Source organism: Panthera uncia (genome assembly GCF_023721935.1).
Source record: "Panthera uncia isolate 11264 chromosome A1 unlocalized genomic scaffold, Puncia_PCG_1.0 HiC_scaffold_17, whole genome shotgun sequence".
Lineage (NCBI taxonomy): Eukaryota > Metazoa > Chordata > Mammalia > Carnivora > Felidae > Panthera > Panthera uncia.
Window position 1 is genome coordinate 33,188,312 of NW_026057577.1, and position 22,656 is coordinate 33,210,967.

Genomic DNA, 22,656 nt, shown 5'->3' on the forward strand with positions numbered 1-22,656 from the left:
TATTTTTCATATTCAGAACATTGACTATTTCCTGCCACTCCCTTCTGGCCTGCCAAGTTTCAGTGGATAGGTCTGCTACTAACCTTATGTGTCTACCCTTGTAGCTTAAGGACATTTTACCCTAGCTTCTTTCAGAATTCTCTCTTTATCTTTGTATTTTGCCAGTTTCACCATGATATGTTACAGTGATTAACTGGTTTTTGTTGATTTTGAATGGAGTTTTCTCTGCCTCTTGGACTTGGATGTCAGTTTCCTTCCTCAGATTAGGGAAGTTCTCATCTATAACTTGTTAAAATAAACCTGCCCTTTTCTCTTGCTCTTCTTCTTCTGACACTCCTATGATATGGATATGGTTTTATTTCATGGAATCACTTAGTTCTCTAATTGTCCCCTCATGACCTAGTAATTTCTTTTCCATCTTTGTTTCAGCTTCATTATTTTCCATAATTTTATCTTCTATTTAAGCTATTCTGCTGTCTGCTTCTTCCATCCTTGCTGTCACTGTATCTAGTTTATTTTGCATCTCAGTTGTAGCATTTTGAAATTCATCCTGACTAGTTCTTAGGTCTTTGATCTCTGCAGCAAGAGTTTCTCTGGTGTCTTCTATACTTTTTTCAGCCCAGGTATTAGTCTTATGACTGTTTTTCTAAATTCTTGTTCAGATATATTATTTATATCTGTTTTGAGCAATTCTCAGGCTGTGATTTCTTTTTTTAATTTTGTTTATATTAAAAATTTTTTTCTTAAATGTTTATTTATTTTTGAAACAGAGAGAGGCAGAGCATGAATGGGGGAGTGTCAGAGAGAGAGGGAGACACAGAATCTGAAGCAGGCTCCAGGCTCTGAGCTGTCAGCACAGAGCCCAACATGGGGCTCGAACTCACAGACCATGAGCTCGTGACCTGAGCCAAAGTTAGACGCTTAACTGACTGAGCCACCCAGGCACCCCACTGGCTGTGATTTCTTTTTGACCTTTCTTTTGAGGGGAATTCCTCCATCTTGTCATTTTGACTAGGTTTTTGTCTTTTGTGTGTTTTAAAAGCTTGTTATGTGTTTTGCACCTGAGAGTACTACTATATTAAAAAGGGGGTCATACCCTCTCCAGGGCCTGGCACTCCAGGGAGTGTTTCTGCTGTATGTTGTGTGCACTCTGTTGTTGCATTTTAGCTGCTCTGTTCCACTGGTCAGTCCTCTGCAGAGCTCTTCCTTGATTGTAGTGGTGGAGTGTTTGGACCTTTAGGTAGGTGTGCTTTGATTTGTTGAAGTAACCCTAGAAAAATAAGGGAGGGTGAAAGCCTTATGCCGTAAAAAGAGAAAAATGAAAGGGGAGAAAAGTAAACCAGAGAATCAAAAAACTCGATCCTGCCAAACTATCTCCTTCCAACTGTGGAGATCCTTCTGCTGCTCTGCAGATCAATTTCCTGGGTGTTCCAAGTGATCTCAACCTCAAAACAGCTGTGTTTGAGGGATGAGGACAATCCTGGTCCCCCTACTGCTCTTCCATCTTAATTCCCCCTGAACTCTTTTTTTTTATTTCTTTAAGGTCAATAGTAATGTCTCCTCTTTCATTTCTGGTTTTAATAATTTTCATTTTCTTGTCTTTTCTCTTGGTCAGTCTAGGTAAAGGTTTGTCAATTATGTTGATCTTTTCAAAGAACCAGCTTGTGGCTTCAGCTTCATTGTCTTTCTCTACTATTTTTCCATTATTTATTTCATTTATTTCTGCCATAATCCTATTTATTCTCTTTCTTTTGTTTGCTTTGGGTTTGGTTTGCTCTTATTTTTCCAGAAACTCAAAGTAGGAGGTTAGGTTACTGATATGAGGCATTTCTTCATTTTCTGTGTCAACATTACAGCTATACATTTTCCTCTGAGCACTGCTTTAGTTGCATCCCATAAGTTTCTCATATATTGTATCTTCATTTTCATTTGTCTCAGAGTGTTTTCTAATTTTCCTTGCTCTTCTTTGACCCATTGGATACTTTAGCATATGTGATTTAATTTCCACATATTTGTGAATTTCTCAAATTTCATTTTGTTATTGATTTCTAATTTCTTTCCATTGTGGTCAGAGAACACACTTTGTATGGTATCAATACTTTTAACTTTATTGAAGCTTATTTTATGCTTAGTGTTGGGAAGGGCAGTCTAATTTGTAGTCTTTCAACCTTCACTTATTCACATAAGAATGGGCCTTGGACTTGGAACACTTCCTTACCAAGAGATAAGGAGTTCACACAGCCTGTCCTAGGCTTATCATCTTGTGTGGAAATATCATTCCCTATTTTAGGCTCAGTGAAGCACTTTTGTTTCTGCTTAGAGTGTGTGAATCATATGGCATCTGACCAGTCCCACTGTTAGTCTTCTGTGGAAAGGGGTAAAGGTTTTTCCACTGCGGTACAAGAGTGCACACAGTCATATTGCCCTGCTATAGCCTCTAGGAGAAACCCACTGGCCTTGGGGTACTGATGCTCAAAACTGAAATTGATTACCACACTTTCCAAAGCTCCAGTGGCCAGAATTCACTCTTAGCACTCTCTCACATCTTGGTCCAGTTTTCATGGCACTTAGTAACTTCTTTTCATATATATTATGCTTGAAGTCCAAATGTTTTATAGAATCTCATCAAAGATGAAAGCTAATAATGTCACTGAACTCTTTTTAGTTCTAATTATTTTTTTCTTTAATTTTCTTGGATTTTATGAGTAGAAAATTATATCAGCTATAAACTTATCTTGTAACCATACATGTTATCCTCTTTCTAACACACACACACACACACACACACACACACACACACACAGAGTCACACTTTCTTATCTTGTGTTGTTTAGAGTATCCAAGTCAGTATTGAATAATACTATGACATGAAATGTCTTGTTATGCTCATGATTTTTCATGGAAATAATTCTGGTGTTTTACTGTTTAAAATGAAGATGGTCATTTGTAACAGCTGTCAAATTTTATCAAATTTCTTTTAAGAATCTATCATAATGATGATCTAGTGATATTTGTTTAGCATGTTTTGAAACCATAATGTGAGATTTGTATGTTGTCTTTTTTTGGATAATGTTGATAGTGTCTTGTTAGATTTTTTTAAAAGTTTATTTATTTTGAGAAGGGGAGAGAACACAGGGGAAAGGCAGAGGGAAAATCCCAAGTAGGCTCTGAGCTGTCAGTGCAGAGCCCAGTGCGGGGCTTGATCTCACCACCATGAGATCATGACCTGAACAGAAATAAAGAGTCAAACACTTAACCAACTGGGCCACTGAGGTGCCCTTCTTGGTTTAATTTTTACTTCAGGTTAGGTACTGTCTAATAAACTGATGTCTGGTGGGGTTGCTGGTAAAGGTTTCAGGCCTTCCTTTTCAGCTACACTTGATGAAAACTTTCATCCGCAGCTCAGAGGAAGATGTGGTGTTACTGCTTACCAAATACATAGCAATATGAAATTGGAATGTAGGTAAAATATATTATGTGATTGAACTAGATAGGTTAGCTCTTAACACAATGACGTTCATCATATTTGAGTAAAAAGAAAAAGTATAAAAGTCTAGGACTTTCTGATCTGTGGCTTAAGAGTATCTCAAAAAAAATAGGTGTGAATTTTAGTTTTCAATCCATGATTAAAAAAGTATGTGATATGGGTGTTAAAGAGCTAGATGCAATTTTAGACTCTTTTCCTTGATTTATAGTATTTTGAATGAAAGTGATGCAGGGGCACCTGGGTGACTCAGTCGGTTAAGTTTCTGACTCTTGGTTTTGGCTGCACTTGGGTCATGATCTTGGGGTTGTGAGAAAGAGCCCGATGCTCCAATTCTCTCTCTCTCTCCCTTTACCATTTGCATTCTCTCTCTCTCTCCCTCTCTCTCAAAAAAAAAAAAAAGTGATGCAGGCTGGCTGGGTTCAAGGAGCCAGAGGGGGTCCCACAGGACCAGCAAAGGGGGTCCTTGGCTTTTCCCAGGATGGAAATCAAACATGAACCAAAAGGAAGTGAGAGCAGAGTTTATTGAAGATACAGAGAGAGAGCAGATTCAGACAGAGAGTCTGAGAAACTCAGAAGGAAGGTAGGGGCCTAGGTCCTAGCAAGAACTGAAGCAGGAAAAGGAGCAAAAAAGGCAGTTTTTAAATTTTTTTTTTAACGTTTTTATTTTTGAGACAGAGAGAGACAAAGCATGAACGGGGGAGGGTCAGAGAGAGGGAGACACAGAATCCGAAACAGGCTCCAGGCTCTGAGCTGTCAGCACAGAGCCTGACGCGGGGCTCGAACTCACGGACCGCGAGATCATGACCTGAGCCGAAGTTGGCTGTTTAACCGACTGAGCCACCCAGGCGCCCCAGAAAGGCAGTTTTTTCATGGGGTCCCTTCAGTTTCCCTTTCTAGATCTATTCTTACACATGCCTTAATGTACATCCTCCTTGTAAAGGTCAAGGAGTTCATGATTTCTTTGGAGTCTTCCAGCACAACCGATTAACATCTAAGGAATGACTAGGTGAGGTTGTCATGAATGTTTTCCAAGACCACTGACTCAAGGGCCTCAGTGACTTATGGAGGACGTCTAAAAACTCATCATTTTGACCAATTCTTGGATGCCTGAGGGGACACATATACCAGACCACCATCCTCAACAAAAACCCCAAGCCCCAAGCAAAGACAAGACTCTGTCTCTCCTTTCCTTTCTGAGTCTCCCAGACTCTCTTTCTGACTCTGCTCTCTCTGTCTATCTTCAGTAAACTCTGTTCTCCCTTCCTCTCGGTTTGCGTTTCCATCCAGGAAGATTGATTTCCATTCTGGGAGAAGCCAACGACCCTCTTCACTGGTCCTGTGGGACTCCCTCTGGGTCCTTGGACTGAGCCAGCCTGCATTAAAAGGGCCAGATATCCTCTTTTTGGATAAGATATGACCAACCTGGAGTATGACTTTAGGTTCTGAGGGCTATACTTTGAAGATGAAATAGAAAACAATTTTTAGAAAAAGGTAATTTTTGAAAAATTATTACATAATCATAAAGTAGTAAGTAAACACAACATAGAGTTAGAGTGAGGATTCACAAAAGAAAGGTCCAAGATACTTTATATGGTATTATGTGATGTATTATGTGAAAAACTGGTTCCTTGGCAATAGAAAATTGAGAAAGAAATTCTGTAGTAATGTGTTATTGGTAAGGATGTAAGTAAAAAAAGAAAAAAGGATGACATAAGTTGTTGTATATTGAGAGTGCTTTAGCCACTTAATTTGTGTGCCCAGAACCCAGCTAGATACTTAAGACACAAAATTTGAGTGATACAGATCTTTACTCTCAAAGAAGTCCTACTCTGTTAGACTTGATTTGGACACTTCATTAAGCTTTACAGGATGAAAATGTGCTTGATGTGATGCTGCTGATGTCCTGTCTTTTAGTTTCTTAAGCACATAACATGTTCCCAAGGAATAATCTTAAGCACTAAGAAAATCTGGTTTAGGGGCACCCTGGGTAGCTTACTTGGTTAAGTGTCCAACTTTGGCTCAGGTCATGATCTCACAGTTAGTGTTCGAGCCCTGCATCGGGCTCTGTGCTGACAGCTCAGAGCCTGGAGCCTGCTTCCATTCTCTCTCTCTCTCTCTCTCTCTCTCTCTCTCTCTCTTCTCTCTCCCTCTCCCTCTCCCTCTCCCCCTCCCCCATTTGTGCTTTGTCTTTTTCTCTCAAAGATAAACATTAAAACAATTAAAAAAAAAGAAAATCTGGTTTAAAATCATACATATCCTTTTGTTGTGGGGTTGTCGAGAACAATGGCCAGGAAATTCTTGAGATGTTATTATATGGTGCAACATAGTGAGTTTATTTAAGTAGCATAGGACAGGACCCATGTGCAGAAAAAGCTGCACTTTCTGCTGTATGAAGCTTGTAGTTATATGCTTAGTGCTCAAGGTGGAGGGAACATGTAGGAAGTATCATAAATATTTCTTTGAATTTCTATTCATAAAACTGCTTTCACAAGATTTCTCTGGTGTTTATCATTCAGTTTGATATTAACTATGGGTGAGATATACAGGCAGTCATGAGACCCTTTAAGGATGTAGCAACCAGCACATATTTAATCCTTATTAAACCTATGCAAGCATGGCACCTGGGTGGCTCAGTTGGTTAAGCTTCCGACTTTCTCTCAGGTCATGATCTTGCAGTTCATGAGTTCGAGCCCTGTGTCAGGCTCTGTGCTGACAGCTCGTGAAGCCTGGAGCCTGCTTGGGATTCTGTGTTTCCCTTCACCCTGCTCCTCCCCTGCTCACACTCTGGTTCTCACTCTCATAAACAAATAAAAATATTTTTAAAAACTATGCAGGCTGTAGGTCAGCCTTCGGGACTAAAGGTGAGCATTTCTGCTTCTATCCTTCATCACTTTTGCTGACATACTCTTTGGTGTGTGTCAAATTTACTTTTTTCCTATTTGGCTGCAAGATCTCTAATAGGATCTTATGCATTATGGCTAGAAATCTTTTGAATTTATTTCAAAATTTATTTATTAAATAAAAATTTGAAGTTATTTAGTTTAAGGCCAAGTTTGGTTGGGAGAGCTTTATAATAATTGTTTTGGCAATAGAATCCAAGCAGAAATCAAGACTGTTTTTGTAATGAGTCCACTTAAAGTTATACTTGCACATAATTAAAACTTGAAAATGCCTGAATTAGGGGAAACTATGGAAAATGGCATAAAATGGCAAAATGAAATATTTGAAAGTTTCTGCTAAGGAGAAATTTTGTTAATTTATGATTTAATGTTCAACAAGTCATCTTATACAAAAGTAAGAACTTGTGACTTCCTCATCTTTGGGGTTTTCGAATATCCCAAATATCTCCTAAATAATGCTTTCGCACAAATCCCAGTTATGCCTAAAGATAGGGAGGCTGATGTTGGGACAAATCCTACTAGGTGAGCACTATTCATTTATTCTTTACAGAAATTAAATCTTTTGAAAATAATCATTAGTGGCAGTTTGGACAGAGAAATGGGGGAAAGGGGAAGCCAAAAGTGTGAGAGGGGTGTGAAGGGGGAAGAGTTTTTCTCAGCATTTTCCATGTTGATTTTCAGTATGAGTTTTTCCTTTTCCCCACTTGCTAATCTACACCCCCACACACTGTCCTCCTAGACAGAGCTCAGAAATCCTAAATCCAGTCTAACTGGGAACTTGATTGTAGGTCTTAAAATCAGGGGGCATTCCAAAAGTTGAGTATATCTCTCCAGATGTATTTCATCAGCTGCTATTGGAAAAGTGAAAAGTATAATCTTTCACCCCAAAGCAGTTAGCAGCATTAAATGAAAGCGAGGAAATGCAAATTTTAATCTCTGGCATTTGAAGTAGATAATTAGTTTTGGTTCTGAAATTTGGTGAATAAATTTAATTTTTATGGGTTATTTCACATCTTAATGAAGATCCCCAGTGATGGCTATATTTATGTCTCTACCTAAACATTTCACTGGGCTGACATATTTCCTGCTTTAATTTTATCCAAGACTTGTTGGTGTCAATGATTTTCTTGGTTCCTTATCTCAGAAAGACAAATTAGTCAAGGGCATTTACTATTTAAATTGCCTTATGTTGCGCTTACTCTGCTTTCCTGGAAGAGATAAGGGCTGGGTTTGTATTGTTCTGGGGAGGTGATTGGTTCTTAGTGGCATAATGAATTTACCAATCCCACTTTCAGTCTTAAAACCAGAATGCTGGAACAGCTTACTTCCCCCACCCCCATTTTAATTATCAATTTTAAAAACTATTATAACAGTGTATTCAAACATACAGTAAAGAGAATTGTGTAATTAGCTCCCATGTATCCAGCCTTCAGCTTCAGTGATTATCAACACTTGTAGGCAGTTTTCTGAACAGAAAATACAGTGCCCTGAAAGCTTCAATTCTTGATCAGTATCTAGCTTTTGTCTTTCAAATTTTGGTTCCTGGGGCTTTCGACGTTGCAATTACATTAAAAGAAATTTAAGGAATTTAGTGTTTAATAGTCATTGAAGTCACGCTTTTTCAGTTCGCCTCCCCCTCAGGGAAAGCCGCGGGTTGTTGGGCGCAAGGCCAAATTTGGAGATAACTTCTTGTAGCTCGGAGGTGTTTTTACAAGGACAGACCAATGTCCCAATTTCCCTTCAGAATACCGGTTTAAAAACGAAGTTGGACAACATATGGGCAGTTAGTTCCTACCCTGCCTCAATGCTGTTTTCTAAATATTTACAGAGAATAAGTTTACACAGTAGTTTTCTGGTTACACTCTGGAGAGTATCTCAGTAACTTTCTTCCACTTCCACTTTACACGTCCCATTGGGGAGGAGTGTCAGTTTTTCTGAGTTTCAGGGGCTTGTACTGACTGGTTTCTAACCTGTCTCATCCAGAGCGTCAAGGTCCGCTTGTAAAGCAAGTAGGGGCTCCTGAGGAAAGGGAAATTGCTGACCCACAAAAAAGCGGAACGAACCATAAGCCTTGCGCTCGCCCACCTGGGTGTCCCGAAAAGCTAGAGCCGGGGATGGGGGGTGGGAGGGAAGCTTGGGGAAGACCCTATTACCCAATTTGTTCCTCACTGATCGCCTCTGTTGAAATCTTGGCTTCCCATATATAAGAAGGTGCACAGAGACTTTAACCCTAAGTGGAGAAGCTAGGAATCTAGAATGTAATGCTTCAGCCCTTAGCTTGGGGCTTCCGGTTTCCTTAAGCTTCGAAGGCGTGGTCATTCAGGGTCGCGATTCCACCTCTCGCCGCCTCCGCCCCGCGATTTCTCTGGGAGTTCCGATCTCTTCGCCGGCACTGGAGGGGTTCCGTGGGTCCGAGCGCCCGGAACTGGACGCTCCCCTGTGAAACAGTGGAGAGAGAAGCCCAAACGAGCTCAGCCTCAATTACGAGCAGTCTTCAGTCAGAGGTTGTGGAAGTTAAGACGGAGGCCTTCTTAGGGCGTTGTCCTTAGAAACAGGGTTCAAAGGAAGATGTGTTAATTTCTCACGGCATCTTCCTCGCTGTTCCCCGCCCCCCGCCGGCTGCCGGGACTTTGTGGAGAGAGCCCAGCTCGAAGGGAATGGAGATGGCCCCTCCCTAGCCTGAGTAGTTTACCTCGTCTCTGCACCCCTAGGCGGCGCTGCGCTCCTCTGCACCGACCAGCTCCGCTTTCCCAGACGGCTGCCAAGCCTCCAGTCCCGAGAGTTTAGCTTCCAGCCCGTCAGCCCGGGGCAATTCCAGTATATTCAAGAGGCAGAACGTCGGCGGTCTGTGCACCTCGAGTCCGTTTCGGCGGGCGGCCGGCTCTTGCTCTTTACCACAGTTCGTGCTCTCCGGGAGTCCGGAGCATGGTTCTGGGTCACTGCTGGTGGAGCGGGGACGCCAAGAGGGAGGAGGATGGTGGGCTGGAGGGTGGCGGTTCTATGTCTGTGGGTCTCCTGCTGCTCTGCCGCCAGACAGCTGGAATACTCAGTGTTGGAGGAGACCGTGCGGAGCGTAGCTGTAGGTAATGTTTCCGCGGACTTGGGGCTGTCAGCGGCCGCTCTACGCTTGCGGAACTTTCGCTTACTTTCCAGCCTCCGCGAGCCCTACTTCGGGGTGGATCTGGCCAGCGGTAGCTTGGTGGTCCGAGAGCCGGCGGACCGCGAACGGCTGTGCGGGACTAAAGCTGCCTGCGTCTTGACCTATGAGCTGGTGCTCGAGGACCCGCTGGAGCTACACAAGATGCGAGTTCACGTCGTGGACATCAACGACAACTCTCCTGTCTTCCCTGCCGGCGACGTGCAGCTGCACATCCCCGAGTTCCTGTTGCCTGGAGCCCGCTTTACTCTTCCTAATGCCCTAGATGCGGACGAGGGAAGCAACGGTGTCCTGACCTACACCCTGAGCCCCAGCCAGCACTTTCGCTTGATCATGGGGTCGCGAGTCGACGGCAGTGAATACCCGGAGTTGGTATTAGAGAAAGAGCTGGATCGGGAGCAGCGTGCCACCCACCAGCTACTGCTCACCGCTAAGGATGGAGGGCAGCCCGCGCGCTCCGGAGACGCACAAGTTACCATCATAGTGGTGGACACAAACGACAATGCGCCTGTATTTGAGCGCACAGTATACCGTGCCAAGGTACCAGAGACTGCCCCGAACGGGACTTTGTTATTACGAGTTCAGGCCTCGGACCCAGATGAAGGCTCCAATGGGGAAATCCGGTACTCCTTAAGCAATAGCACGCTGGTGGAGCTGCGACACTACTTTCACGTGCACCCTAGAAATGGGGAAGTGCGGGTAGCTGCTTCACTCGGTCTACCTGAAACGTTGTTGGAAGCATACATTGAGGCGAGGGATGAGGGTACCTTCGGTCTAGCTAGTACTGTCAAACTGCTGGTGGAAGTGACTGATGTGAATGATCATGCCCCTGAGGTGAACCTCCTGACTCTATCCAGTTCAGTTTCTGAGGATGCAGCCCCTGGCACAGTGATTGCTCTCTTCAGTCTAAGGGACGAGGACCTCGGTCCCAATGGTAAGGTCTTTTGTAGCATGTCCAGTGGAGGCCCTTTTAAGCTGAAGGCTTCTTTTGACAACTACTACAGCTTGCTGACTGATGGGCCGCTGGACCGGGAGCAGGTCAGCGAATACCATGTCCTGATTACTGCCTCAGATGGTGGCTCACCCCCACTGAGCACCCGCAGGACAGTGACTGTGTCTGTTGCTGATGTGAACGACAATTCACCAAATTTTGCTCAACCACAACAGGAACTTTTTGTGGCTGAAAACAATGATCCTGGGGCCTCTTTAGGCCGTGTTTTTGCCCAGGATCCGGACCTGGGGAAAAATGGCCTTGTCTTCTATGAGCTGTTGGGTATTATCTCTGAAAGGCAGACAGCCTCTAGCTTGGTGGCAGTAGAATCATCCAGTGGGGCTATCACTGCCAAAATTTCCTTTGACTTTGAGGAACTCAGGGGGTTTCACTTCCAAGTGGAAGCCCGGGATGGTGGCATTCCTCCCAGAAGTGCAGCAGTGACTGTGAACTTATTTGTGGTAGATAGGAACGACAATGCTCCAGTCATCCTGTTTCCCTTGCCCAGAAATGGCTCTGTACCAGTGGAAATTGTGCCTCGCTCTGCCAGAACTGGACACTTGGTCACAAAAGTGGTAGCAGAGGATGCAGACAGTGGCTCTAATGCTTGGCTTTCCTACCATATTTTTCAGGCTTCTGACTCTAGCCTCTTCAGAATTTCAGCCAATATGGGAGAACTTCGTACTGCCCGCTTCATTCTTCCCACTGATGCAGTTAAACAGAGGGTGGTGGTAGTGGTTCGAGACCATGGAGACCCCTCACTTTCCTCTTCTGTCACATTAGGTATACTGTTGAGCAACTTTGCCCCTCAGGTCCTTCCAGACTTTGAAGATACCTGGGAAAGAGGAGGCCACCTTTCCACCCAGAACCTGTATTTAGTAATTGCCCTGGCCTCTATTTCCTTTTTATTTCTGGGGTGCTTACTTTTCTTTGTGTGCATCAAGGTGAACCAGAGCCCAGCTTGTTGTTCTCAAAGCTGCTGTCGCTCTTCAGAAGAGCTGAGGCAAGGGAGGAAGATGGCTTCAAATCCTTGTATGACATCAGCCACGATAGATGTCACTACAGTTGAGAGACTTTCTCAGACCTATCTCTATCAGGCCTCTCTAGGACTTGGTTCTGATAATAACAGTTTGCTGTTGCGTGGGGAATACAGTGCTGCTGACCTGAGAAATCTGGCTACTGGGATAGGACTGAATTTGCCAATATCCTGCATTCACATTCGGAATAGGAAAGGGGATCACGTAAATGTCAATGCCATGGTAAGCAAATCTTGAGGGATTTGATTCCCTTGCCCAGGAGATGGCTGTTAGCTATGTTCTGAAATGCTTCTTAGATGAGCCTTTAGCAACATTTAATCCATTGAATTGAACACTCCTGCTTAGCACCCCCATGCTAAGAATTCTGGGAGTATAAAAGTATTAAAAGACTGTCCTTGGCCTCAAGGAGTTTATAGTTTATTTCTGAGAAACAAGGGTAAGAAATTTAAGCCTATTAAAGAACAATAAAAGTAATCTAGTATACAGGACTAAAATTAGAAATAAGGCACCAAAGTTTCTGGTACAGGAAATAAATGACTGGGGATGTCTTTAATTCCTTTTATGAATTTATTCAAGGAATTATTTAAAGCATAAACCCCTTCATTCAAAAAAAAACATTTTGAGCAACAGATGTGTAAGGCATTTTTTTAAAAAGTTTATTTATTTATTTTGAGAGAGAGAGGCAGAGGGAGAGAGAGAATCCCAAGCAAGCTTGGTACTGTCTGCAGAGAGCCTGATGTGAGGCTCAATCTCACAAACCATGAGATCGTTGACTTGAGCCAAGATCAAGAGTCAGACCCTTAATGGACTGAGCCACCCAGGTGTCCCAGATATGGGTAAGGCATTCTGATACCAAAAATGGGAATGAAAAATATGCAAGAGTCGTTACATTACATAAGCATAGTATCATGGAAGATGAGGCATTTGCCCAAACCATTACAATACATGATTTGACAATGATAACCTAAAAAATGTAAAAATAAATTGCAATGGATGTTCAAAGGGAGAGAGAGACTGTGAGAGAACATCTGGGAAGGGAGGAGGAGGAAATCAGAAGAGGAATTGTGGTAGAGATGGCATTTGAATTAGATCCTGAATGATACACCATTTAATAAAATGGCAACATATTTTCTAGGTCATACTTTTTAAATAAATGTCATTTTTGCATAGTAGTCTTTTTTGAGAATGGCACTCTGAAACATAGCTAATGATAGCTCCACACAGTGTTTCTAAGTATATGGAAATTATAAGCATGTCTCAGAATACCTGTTTGTACTGATAGAAAATAAAACCATTGGGTATAGGACTTGACAACCTTTTATTTTACATTTTATTTATTTTTTTTTAATTTTTTTTTAATGTTTATTTACTTTTGAGACAGAGAGAGACAGAGCATGAACGGGGGAGGGTCAGAGAGAGAGGGAGACACAGAATCTGAAGCGGGCTACAGGCTCTGAGCTGTCAGCACAGAGCCCAACGCGGGGCTTGAACTCACTGACCGTGAGATCATGACCTGAGCCGAAGTCGGACGCTCAACCGACTGAGCCACCCAGGCGCCCCTATTTTACGTTTTGATATATTTCACAAAGAAGAAAGAGTAGTAATTGTTTTTAAAATTTGAATTCCAGTGTAATTAATATACAGTGTCATATTCATTTCAGATGTACAATATAGTGATTCAACAATTCCATTTATTACTTATTGTTTGAAAGAGGAGTAATTGTTGTGTCAGAAACATTTGTGTGTTCAAGGTGCACTTGCCATTCAAAGTCCATTCAACTTGGATTTAATTTTCTTATTATTTTAGAAGCCAATATACTTTAAAATAAGTAAATGCTATATTTGAAAGTAATGCATCTAATAAAAGTTAAATTATTCAAATACTTAAATTTATCCATAGTGGCCCTTTGCATTTCAAAAACTTATCAAATAGAGTGAGGACAGTCTTCAGCAATTTTACAGTATTACTTTCTGATTTTTCATAGAGATCATTGATAAAAGGGAAGGAGGTATGCAGAAATTAGGGAAGGGAATGGAAGATTCCTTGTTTTATGATTCTAGGTAATAGGGGAAAAGTAAGTTATAAGTTAGTTATTCTCCTTCAAATGATGATGTTAACTGAAAATAAAATAGATTTATATGCATTATAATTTTGCATATTTTATGTTTCACATGGCATAATAGAATCCAGTATATGAGATATGATTAGTAAGTGCTTGCTGAATGAAAGAATAAATACAGTTGTGAATGGATGAATTGGGTGTTAATGTAGACGGAAGAGTTCAACATCGAGAACAAAGATTTAACTTACTTTTCCATTTTATGTGTATATATATTTAGCAGTTTAAAGATCTCTTTCAAATATATTATTTCAATGATTATTTTCTTCCTCATATATAGTAGTGAAACAACATTAACAGTGGGATTTTCTGGTCCTAGAAAAACCTCAATACTGTGTCTGACACTAAATATGATGACAGTTCCTATAGATGACAAAGTGATTAGTAGGGACACACATGTTTATACTGTGAAAGTTGCAGCAAATACAAATTAAAATGTAGTTAATTTTAAGACAGAAAATTGGTGCATTGTAATGTTAATATTTCAGGTATCAAAACAATGTATAAACTCTCTTCCTATCAAGAAAATGCATCATTTATTTTATTTCACTGCTTTCTATAACAAATAGAGATGAGAATACTGAAGTTTGGGAATCTGAAAGTTTGGCAGTCAGGTATTGTTTGAGAAACACATTTTGAGCAGACTTGAAAGAAATGGATCTGGAAGTTGGAAAATTATTTAAAAGGAGAAATATAGCTAGTAACAGAGGAAAATATCCCTTGCCACTGAATTTTTAAACTTATATGAGTGACAGTAACAAAGATAGACTGTTCATACATGCAGGAATACTGTGCCATCCCATTTGTGTACCTGCACAATCTTTTTCCATCAATGTTGATATTTCAAGTTATAGGTTGTCCATTGCCTGCTAATAATTTTTGTGTACTAGATACTTCCTTATATATAAAGAAAGTATGATGTATAAGAACATGAATAAAATAACTTCTAGAAAGCTGGAGTATTTGTAATTCATCCAGGCATTTTATTATTGACTTCTTCCTATCCAATTGCATATTGATCCAATCTTGATTCTTTAGAACAGAATCCTTGTCATAGTGTTCACTGAATGCCGTAATACCAACTACAGAATTCTAGAAATAAAATATTTACTGCTTGATTTTATAAAACAAAAATCCTTTGAAAAGAGTACAATTTCATAATAATTTTAACTGTGTGCCTGAGTCATAAAGAATCTCGTTTAGGGGCGCTTGGGTGTTTCAATCAGTTGCGTCTAACTTCAGCTCAGGTCATGATCTCACGGTTTGTGGGTTGGAGCCCCGCTTCGGGTTCTGTGCTGACAGCTCAGAGCCTGGAGCCTGCTTTGAATTCTGTGTCTCCCTCTCTCTCTGCCCCTCTCGTGTTCACACTCTGTTTCTCAAAAATGAATAAATGTTAAAAAAAATTTTTTTATTAAAAAAAGGAATCTTGGGGTGCCTGGGTGGCTCAGTCAGTTAAGTGTCCGACTTCAGCTCAGGTCATGATCTCGCGGTCCATGAGTTCGAGCCCCGCGTCGGGCTCTGGGCTGATGGCTCAGAGCCTGGAGCCTGCTACCGATTCTGTGTCTCCCTCTCTCTCTGCCCCTCCCCCATTCATGCTCTGTCTCTCTCTGTCTCAAAAATAAATAAACGTTAAAAAAAAAAAAGGAATCTTGATGTATATATATTTATATTTTTTTCAAATACTAAGCCCTTCTTTTTTACTTAAGTTTTTATTTTAATTCCAGTGTAGTTAACACAGTGTTATATTAGTTTCAAGTGTACAATATAATGATTTAACAATTCCATACATCATCCATTACTCATGATGACAAGTGCACTCCTTAATCCCCATCACCTATTTGACCATCCCCCCACGCACCTCCCTCTGGTAATCATCAGTTTGTGCTCTATAGTTGAAAGTCTGTTTCTTGGTTTCTCTCTCCCTCTCTGTCTCTGTGTTTTTCCTTTGCTCATTTGTTTTGTTTCTTAAATTCCACATGTGCGTGAAATTATTTCGTATCTGTCTTTACTGACTTATTTAGCTTAGCATTATACTCTCTAAATACTGAGTCCTTCTGTCTTGGTTTAGTTTACAGTGTGTATTAACATATTTTACAATACTAAAATCTGTCAGTTTAGGAAATTCAGGAAAACATTTTTATCTTTATTTCTCGTATTAATAATACTTTATAGATATAAACAAAATTGATGTACTATGCAACAAGTAGACAACATGTGTCTCATGTTAGTTTTTTGTAAGATTTGTGATGGGCTCTTTAATTTTTTTTAGGTTGGTATCCAACATGTTACCTCAGAGATGTACATTTCTGCCTATCATTTAAAATTCATTGTATTGGCAAATTTTTTAGATAATAAATATTAATGTAGCAAAAAATTTACAACAGTGAACAACTGACTTTATTAAATATTCCACATGAAAATTATAGTGAACGTATCAGTGTTATGTTAGTGTATTGTTCTTCTGTAACTGAAGCAGTTTGTCCTTTGCCAGGATATATATGTAGGGTATACAATATTTCTCCTGTGCAGTGTCATTTGTTTACAGAGTGGTAGAATGTTTTTGACATTCTAGGTGTTTTTATTTATTAAAATATATGCCATTAGCAGACTTTCCCATAGGTTGATTAGATATTTCCTCATATCTATTTTGACTTTTAAACTGATAATTGACTTAGAAAATCTTTAGAGTGCTGTAACTAAGGAAGCTTGCAGAGCATATGAAATACATTTGGATTAAAAAAAAACTATGTAGACAGTACAATAGAATTTATTGTATAATAGAGAAACCTCAAACTAGTAAAAGGGAAGGAAAAGAGCTTAATAACTTGAGGAAACAGTAGGAAAAAGCAATGCCTGGGAAATGTATCAATGGGGAAATTTTAACAACATGGTTGATAATGTTAAGATCTATTAATGTGTGTTGCCTTAAATATTTACAGTTAGAGGGAAACAATTATATTCCAGAGACTAAATATATTTTGCTGGGTTGGAGTGAAGATGGATTAAGTCTTAAAGAGACTTTTACATTTATCAAATGGGGATAATAGGAATATCAGAAATAATTAACATTTGGAAGAATGTCAAGTGAATGTGGATCACAGCCTAGGGTTCTGACTGAAGTATTAAGGGAAGTATGAAGTTTATTGGTAAAGATTATTCTTTTTTTTTTTTTTAATTTTTTTTTCAACGTTTTTTATTTATTTTTGGGACAGAGAGAGACAGAGCATGAACGGGGGAGGGGCAGAGAGAGAGGGAGACACAGAATGAGAAACAGGCTCCAGGCTCCGAGCCATCAGCCCAGAGCCTGACGCGGGGCTCGAACTCACAGACCGCGAGATCGTGACCTGGCTGAAGTCGGACGCTTAACCGACTGCGCCACCCAGGCGCCCCATTGGTAAAGATTATTCTTAAAAACAACAACTAAATCATAAAAGTAGTTACTTACTTTTTTCCCAATTTTAACTGACAAGATGAGAATGGTTTAGGATATAAATAAGGTACATGTCTCTTTTATTCTGCGTTTATGAAAAAGAAGAGAATTAGGATAACAATTTCCTTCTCAAGCTATAAACACAGAAGGTCATTATATATTCATCTGGAACTTGTCTTTCAATCTGGGAATGAATATGCAATCACATATTCTCTCTCCTGTGCTTCAGAGAAAGAGAAAAAAACTTTTCTGTCACATCCCCAAATCTTGGCTGTTCTAGAACCATCTGGTTGCCATCTACATATATACTGTTTTCATAGCAGAAGTGTAATGGCACACCCTCGGAAATGTATTCTCTGAATTCATGCACATTATGCTTATTCTTTAGAATCTTTAAGCAAAGATTACAGCTGTTTTGTTTAGTCTCAAAATGATGTTCATACAAAATAAAAACAACCAGTTAAGACATCTTCATAATGGGGTTTTGCATCTATACTTACCACTCAAGATAGGCTTGTCATTTTCCTTTCTTATAAGGATTTGATGTCAAGGTTATGCTGGCCCAATTAAACAGGTTCAAAGTATTTTTTCTCTCTCCTCTTTTATATTCTCTGAACATGTTTATTAAGATCGGTGATATTTCTTTCTTAAATATTTAGTAGAATTCACTAGCGATATTCTCCGTGCCTTAGTTTTCTTTGTGGGGAAGTTTTAAGTCATGAAATTAAATTTTTCCATTAGTAATAGAATTATTTATATTTTTACTCTTCTTGCTTTTTTTTTATGAACTGTCTTTTCCAAAAATATGTTAATGTCATCTAAGCTTTCAAATTTTGGTATGAAGTTGTTTATAATGTCCTCTTATGATCTTTAAAAACATTTTTTTATAGAAGTACAATTAACATACAGTATTATGTTAATTTCAGGTATATAACATAATGAGTCCACAATTCTATATATTACTCAGTGCTCATCATGATAAGTGTAGTCCCTATCTGTCACCAATGTTGCTACCATCTTAATGACTATATTCCCTATGCTATACTTTTCATCTCCATGACTTATTTATTTTCTTACTGGAAATATACACCTCTTAATCCTCATTATCTATTTCACCCATCTCTCCATCCACTTCCCCTCTGGAAACCACCAGTTTGTTTTCTTTAAGAGTCTGGTTTTTTGTTTGTCTCTTTTTCCCTTTGTTCATCTCTTTTGTTTCTTAAATTCCACATATGAGTGAAATCATATGTTATTTGTCTTTCTCTTACTTATTTCACTTAGCATTATACCTCCAGGTCCATCCATGCTGTTGCAAATGGCAAGATGTCATTCTTTTTTATGGCTGAGTATATATGACATCTTTATCTGTTTATCTATATATGGTTATTTGGGTTGCTTCCATATCCTGGCTATTGTAAAGAATTGTAAATAATGCTGCAATAAACATAGGGTTGCATATATCTTTTTGAATTAGTGTTTTCATTTTCTTTTTTTTTTAAGTTTATTTATTTTGAGAGAGAGCACGTGCATGCAAGCAGGGGAAGGGCAAAGAGAGAGGGAGAGAGACAATATCAAGAAGGCTCCACACTATCAGCATGGAGCCCAACACAGGGCTTAATATCACGACTATCACCTTAGCCTAAATCAAGAGCCAGATGCTTAACTGATGAGCCCAAGTGCCGCAGTGCTTTCATTTTCTTGGGGTAAGTTCCCAGCAGTAGAATTACTGGATCGTACAATATTTATTTATTTATTTATTTATTTATTTATTTATTTATAAAATTTTTAATGTTTATTTATTTTTGAGAGAGAGAGAGAGAGAACACATGAGTGGGAGGGGCAGAGAGAGATGGAGACACACAATCTAAAGCAAGCTCCAGGCTCTGAGCTGTTAGCACAGAGCCGGATGCAAGATTATGACCTGAGCAGAAGTCGAAGCTTAACTGACTGAGCCACCTAGGTGCCCCATATGATATTTATATTTTTAATTTTTTGAGAACCTTCCATACTGTTTTCCATAGTGGCTGCACCTATTTTCATTCCCAGTAGCAGTGTACATGGATTCTTTTCTCTCCACATCCTTACTAACACTTGTTATTTCTTGTCTTGTAATTCTATCTATTCTGACAGGTATAAGGTGATATCTCATTGTAATTTTGATTTGTAATTTCCCTGATGATCAGTGATGTTGAACATCTTTTTCATGTGTCTGTTGGTCATTTGTATGTCTTTGGGAAAATGTCTATTAAGGTCCTCTGCCCATTTTTATTTATTTGTTTATTTATTTACTTATGTAGGTTTATTTATTTACTTTATTTTTATTTTAAGTTTATTTATTTTTACACCCAACGTGGGACTTGAACTCACAACCCCAAGATCAAGAATTGTATGCTCCCTTGACTGAGCCAGCCAGGCACTCCACCTCTGCCCATTTTAAATCAAATTATTATTGTGGGGTGTTGAGTTGTATGAGTTGTTTATGTATTTTGGATATTAACCCCTTATTGACTATGTCATTTGCAGCTGTCTTCTCCCGTTTAGTAGGTTGCCTTGTCATTTTATTGATGGTTTCCTTTGCTGTGCAAAAGCTTTTTGTTTTGGTATAGTCCCAGTAGTTTCTTTTTGCTTTTTTTTCCTTGCCTGAGGCGATACATCTAAAAAAATGTAGAGCTGATGTCAAAGCGATTACTGCCTATGTTTTCTTATAGGAATTTTATGCTTTCAGGTCTCACATTTAGGTCTTTAATTCATTTTGAATTTATTTTTGTGTATGGTTAAGAAAGTGGTTCAGTTTCAATCTTTATTGTAGAAAAAAAAAATCAATGAAACCAGGAGCTGGTCCTTTGAAAAGATAGACAAAATTGATAAACCTTTAGCCAGACTCATCAAGAAAGAAGAACAAAGCTGCTAGTGTCCCAATCCCGGATTGCAAGATATACTACAAAGCTGTAGCAATCAAAACAGTATGTAGTACTGGCACAAAAATAGACACACAGATTAATGGAAAAGAATGGAGAGCTCAGAAATAAGCCCATGCTTATATGATAAATTAATCTATGACAAAGGAGGCAGGAATATACAATGGGAAAAAGACAAGTCTCTTCAACAAATGCTGTTGGGAAAACTGGATGGCTTATTCATTCATTTTGAAGAGAATGTCTGCTGTTTGGTATTACAGATATCCAGGTTCATCTTGTAAACTTCTTGTCTCAGACCTGGAATTAAGCATTTGTCAAGGATCCTTCAGTATTTTTTGTGTGTGGTGATATTTAGAGATAGAATCTTGACAACAGGTGTGCTTATTGCTACAGTGTTGAGTCAGTGTTTTAGGTACTTTTAGTTACTGAGCTAAGGGATGTCCATTTTTTTTTAAATATAAAAGGCATAACAAGTTTTTTTTTTAATTTTTTAAAAAATATTTTATTTATTTTTGAGACAGAGAGAGACAGAGCATGAATGGGGGAGGGTCAGAGAGAGAGACACACACAGAATCTGAAGCAGGCTCCAGGCTCTGAGCTGTCAGCACAGAGCCTGACGCGGGGCTCGAACTCACAAACCCACAAACTGGGAGATCATGACCAGAGCCGAAGCTGGACGCTTAACCGACTGGGCCACCCAGGTGCCCCAAGGCATCACAAGTTTATACTAATCTGTCTAATTCAAATTCATCACTCTAAGGCTTTTACTTACTTCCATCAATTTTACACTTGTGTCTCCTTTCTTTCACAATAAAAATCCCAGTTTTCATTTATATCAACATAATTACTCATTTGTTACCCCACACTACTCAAAAAACAGACTTAGAAAACAATACCAGCACTAAACCAACAATATGATTACAGTATCAGTTTAATATTTTTGTCATCATTTTCACTTGGAGGGTATATCCCACTAGGCACATATAAATTATTGTGTTTTAAAGTTTTGGGATGGGGGGCACTTGGGTGGCTCAGTTTGTCGGGCGTGGGACTCTTGGTTTTGGCTCAGGTCATGATCCCAGGGTCATAGGATTGAGCCCCACATTGTGCTCTGTGTTGACAGTGCAGAACATGCTCGGGATTCTGTCTCCCTCTCCCATGCGTTCCCTCTCCCTCTTACTCTCTCTCTCTCTCAAAAATAAATAAAAAATAAACTTAAAAAAAAAAAAAGTATCTTAGCAGGTGCCTGAGTGGCTCATTTGGTTAAACATCCAGCTCTTTATTTCAGCTCAGGTCATGATCTCACCATTTGTGAGATCAAGTTCCGAGTCTGGCTCTGTGCTGACAGCATGAGATTCGCTCTCTCTCTGAGATTTTCTCTCTCTCTCTCTCTTTCTGCCCCTCCCTCGCATGCATTTTCTCTCTCAAAATAAATAAACATTTAAAATATCTTGGAGTAGTTCATCTCTGTGTAGGTAAGCTGCCAAACACATACAGAGTTAGGTTCATTTGTTTTGAGTTACTTTCAAATTTAGGCCTGAAAGTAATATTACACTGTATGTTAACTAACTAGAATTAAAAAAAAAAAACTTTTAAAAACTCAGGCTTGTTTTTTAAAATTTAATTTTCTTTTATAGTTATGTGAAATGTTACAATGGTTCTAAAACAAATTCATAAAAGAAAGTATATTTAGAGAAGTCTAGTATTTACTATGCCTGTTGCTCCACTCTAGTCTTTCTTCTTTTTAAAAAAAAAATCATTTTTACGTTTATTTATTTTTGAGAGACAGAGAGAGACAGAGCACAAGTGGGGGAGAGGCAGAGAGAGAAGGAGACAGAATCCGAAGCAGGTTCCAGGCCCAGAGCTGTCAGCACAGAGCCCAACGCGGGGCTCGAACCCACAAGCCATGAGATCATGACCTGAGCTGAAGTCGGACGCTCAACCGACTGAGCCACCCAGGTGCCCCAAGTCTTTCTTCTTATAGGTAATCAAATTTTATGATTTATCCTTTTATTATTCCTTTTTAAATGCATATATAAGTGTATATATATTATATATATAGACACATTTATATGTATTTATACATATAAACGTATATATTTTTAAATATATATATATAAAAATATAAGCAAATGTATATGTGTGTATATCTTTTTAGGATAAATTATAACATACGAAAACATACTCTTCTCCACTTTGGTTTTTTCACTGAAAAACATATACTTGTGGGGCGCCTGGGTGGCTCAGTCGGTTAAGTGTTTGACTTCTGTTCATGTCATGATCTTGTGGTTTTGAGCCTGCATGATGCTCCGAGATGATAGTGCAGAGCAGAAACTGCTTGGGATTCTGTCTCTCCCTCTGTCTCTGCCCCTTCCCCACTCCTTCTTTCTCTCTCAAAAATAAACATGTATATAGATGTATATCTATCTATAAATATCTATAAATATAGATAGATATACATCTCTATATAGATACAGATAGATATATAAACTTGCGATCACTCCATAGGAGTATATAGAGCTACTCTATGTTTCTTAATGATGTCTTTTGATTAACAGGAACTCCTAATTTTAATGAGATCTAACGAATGCATTTTCTTTTCTACTTGGTACTCTT

At 39.3% G+C, this 22,656-nt stretch overlaps 1 protein-coding gene and 1 long non-coding RNA gene across 2 annotated transcripts in view; one reads left to right on the forward strand and one right to left on the reverse strand.

Moving 5' to 3' along the window:
• Positions 1-7,965: 7,965 nt before the first annotated feature.
• LOC125934906 (uncharacterized) lies at positions 7,966-9,539 on the reverse strand. The gene is made up of 2 exons (XR_007461570.1): positions 9,080-9,539; positions 7,966-8,931 (listed from the first exon to the last, which is right to left on the reverse strand). It is a non-coding gene; the product is annotated as an uncharacterized LOC125934906 (long non-coding RNA).
• The window catches only part of LOC125934882 (protocadherin alpha-C2), an 89,899-nt gene continuing 76,604 nt past the window's right edge, over positions 9,362-22,656 (forward strand). Inside the window, exon 1 of the mRNA XM_049648488.1 lies at positions 9,362-11,794. Within this exon, the coding sequence (XP_049504445.1) occupies positions 9,362-11,794 (2,433 nt within the window). The remainder of the gene's footprint in view (positions 11,795-22,656) is intronic.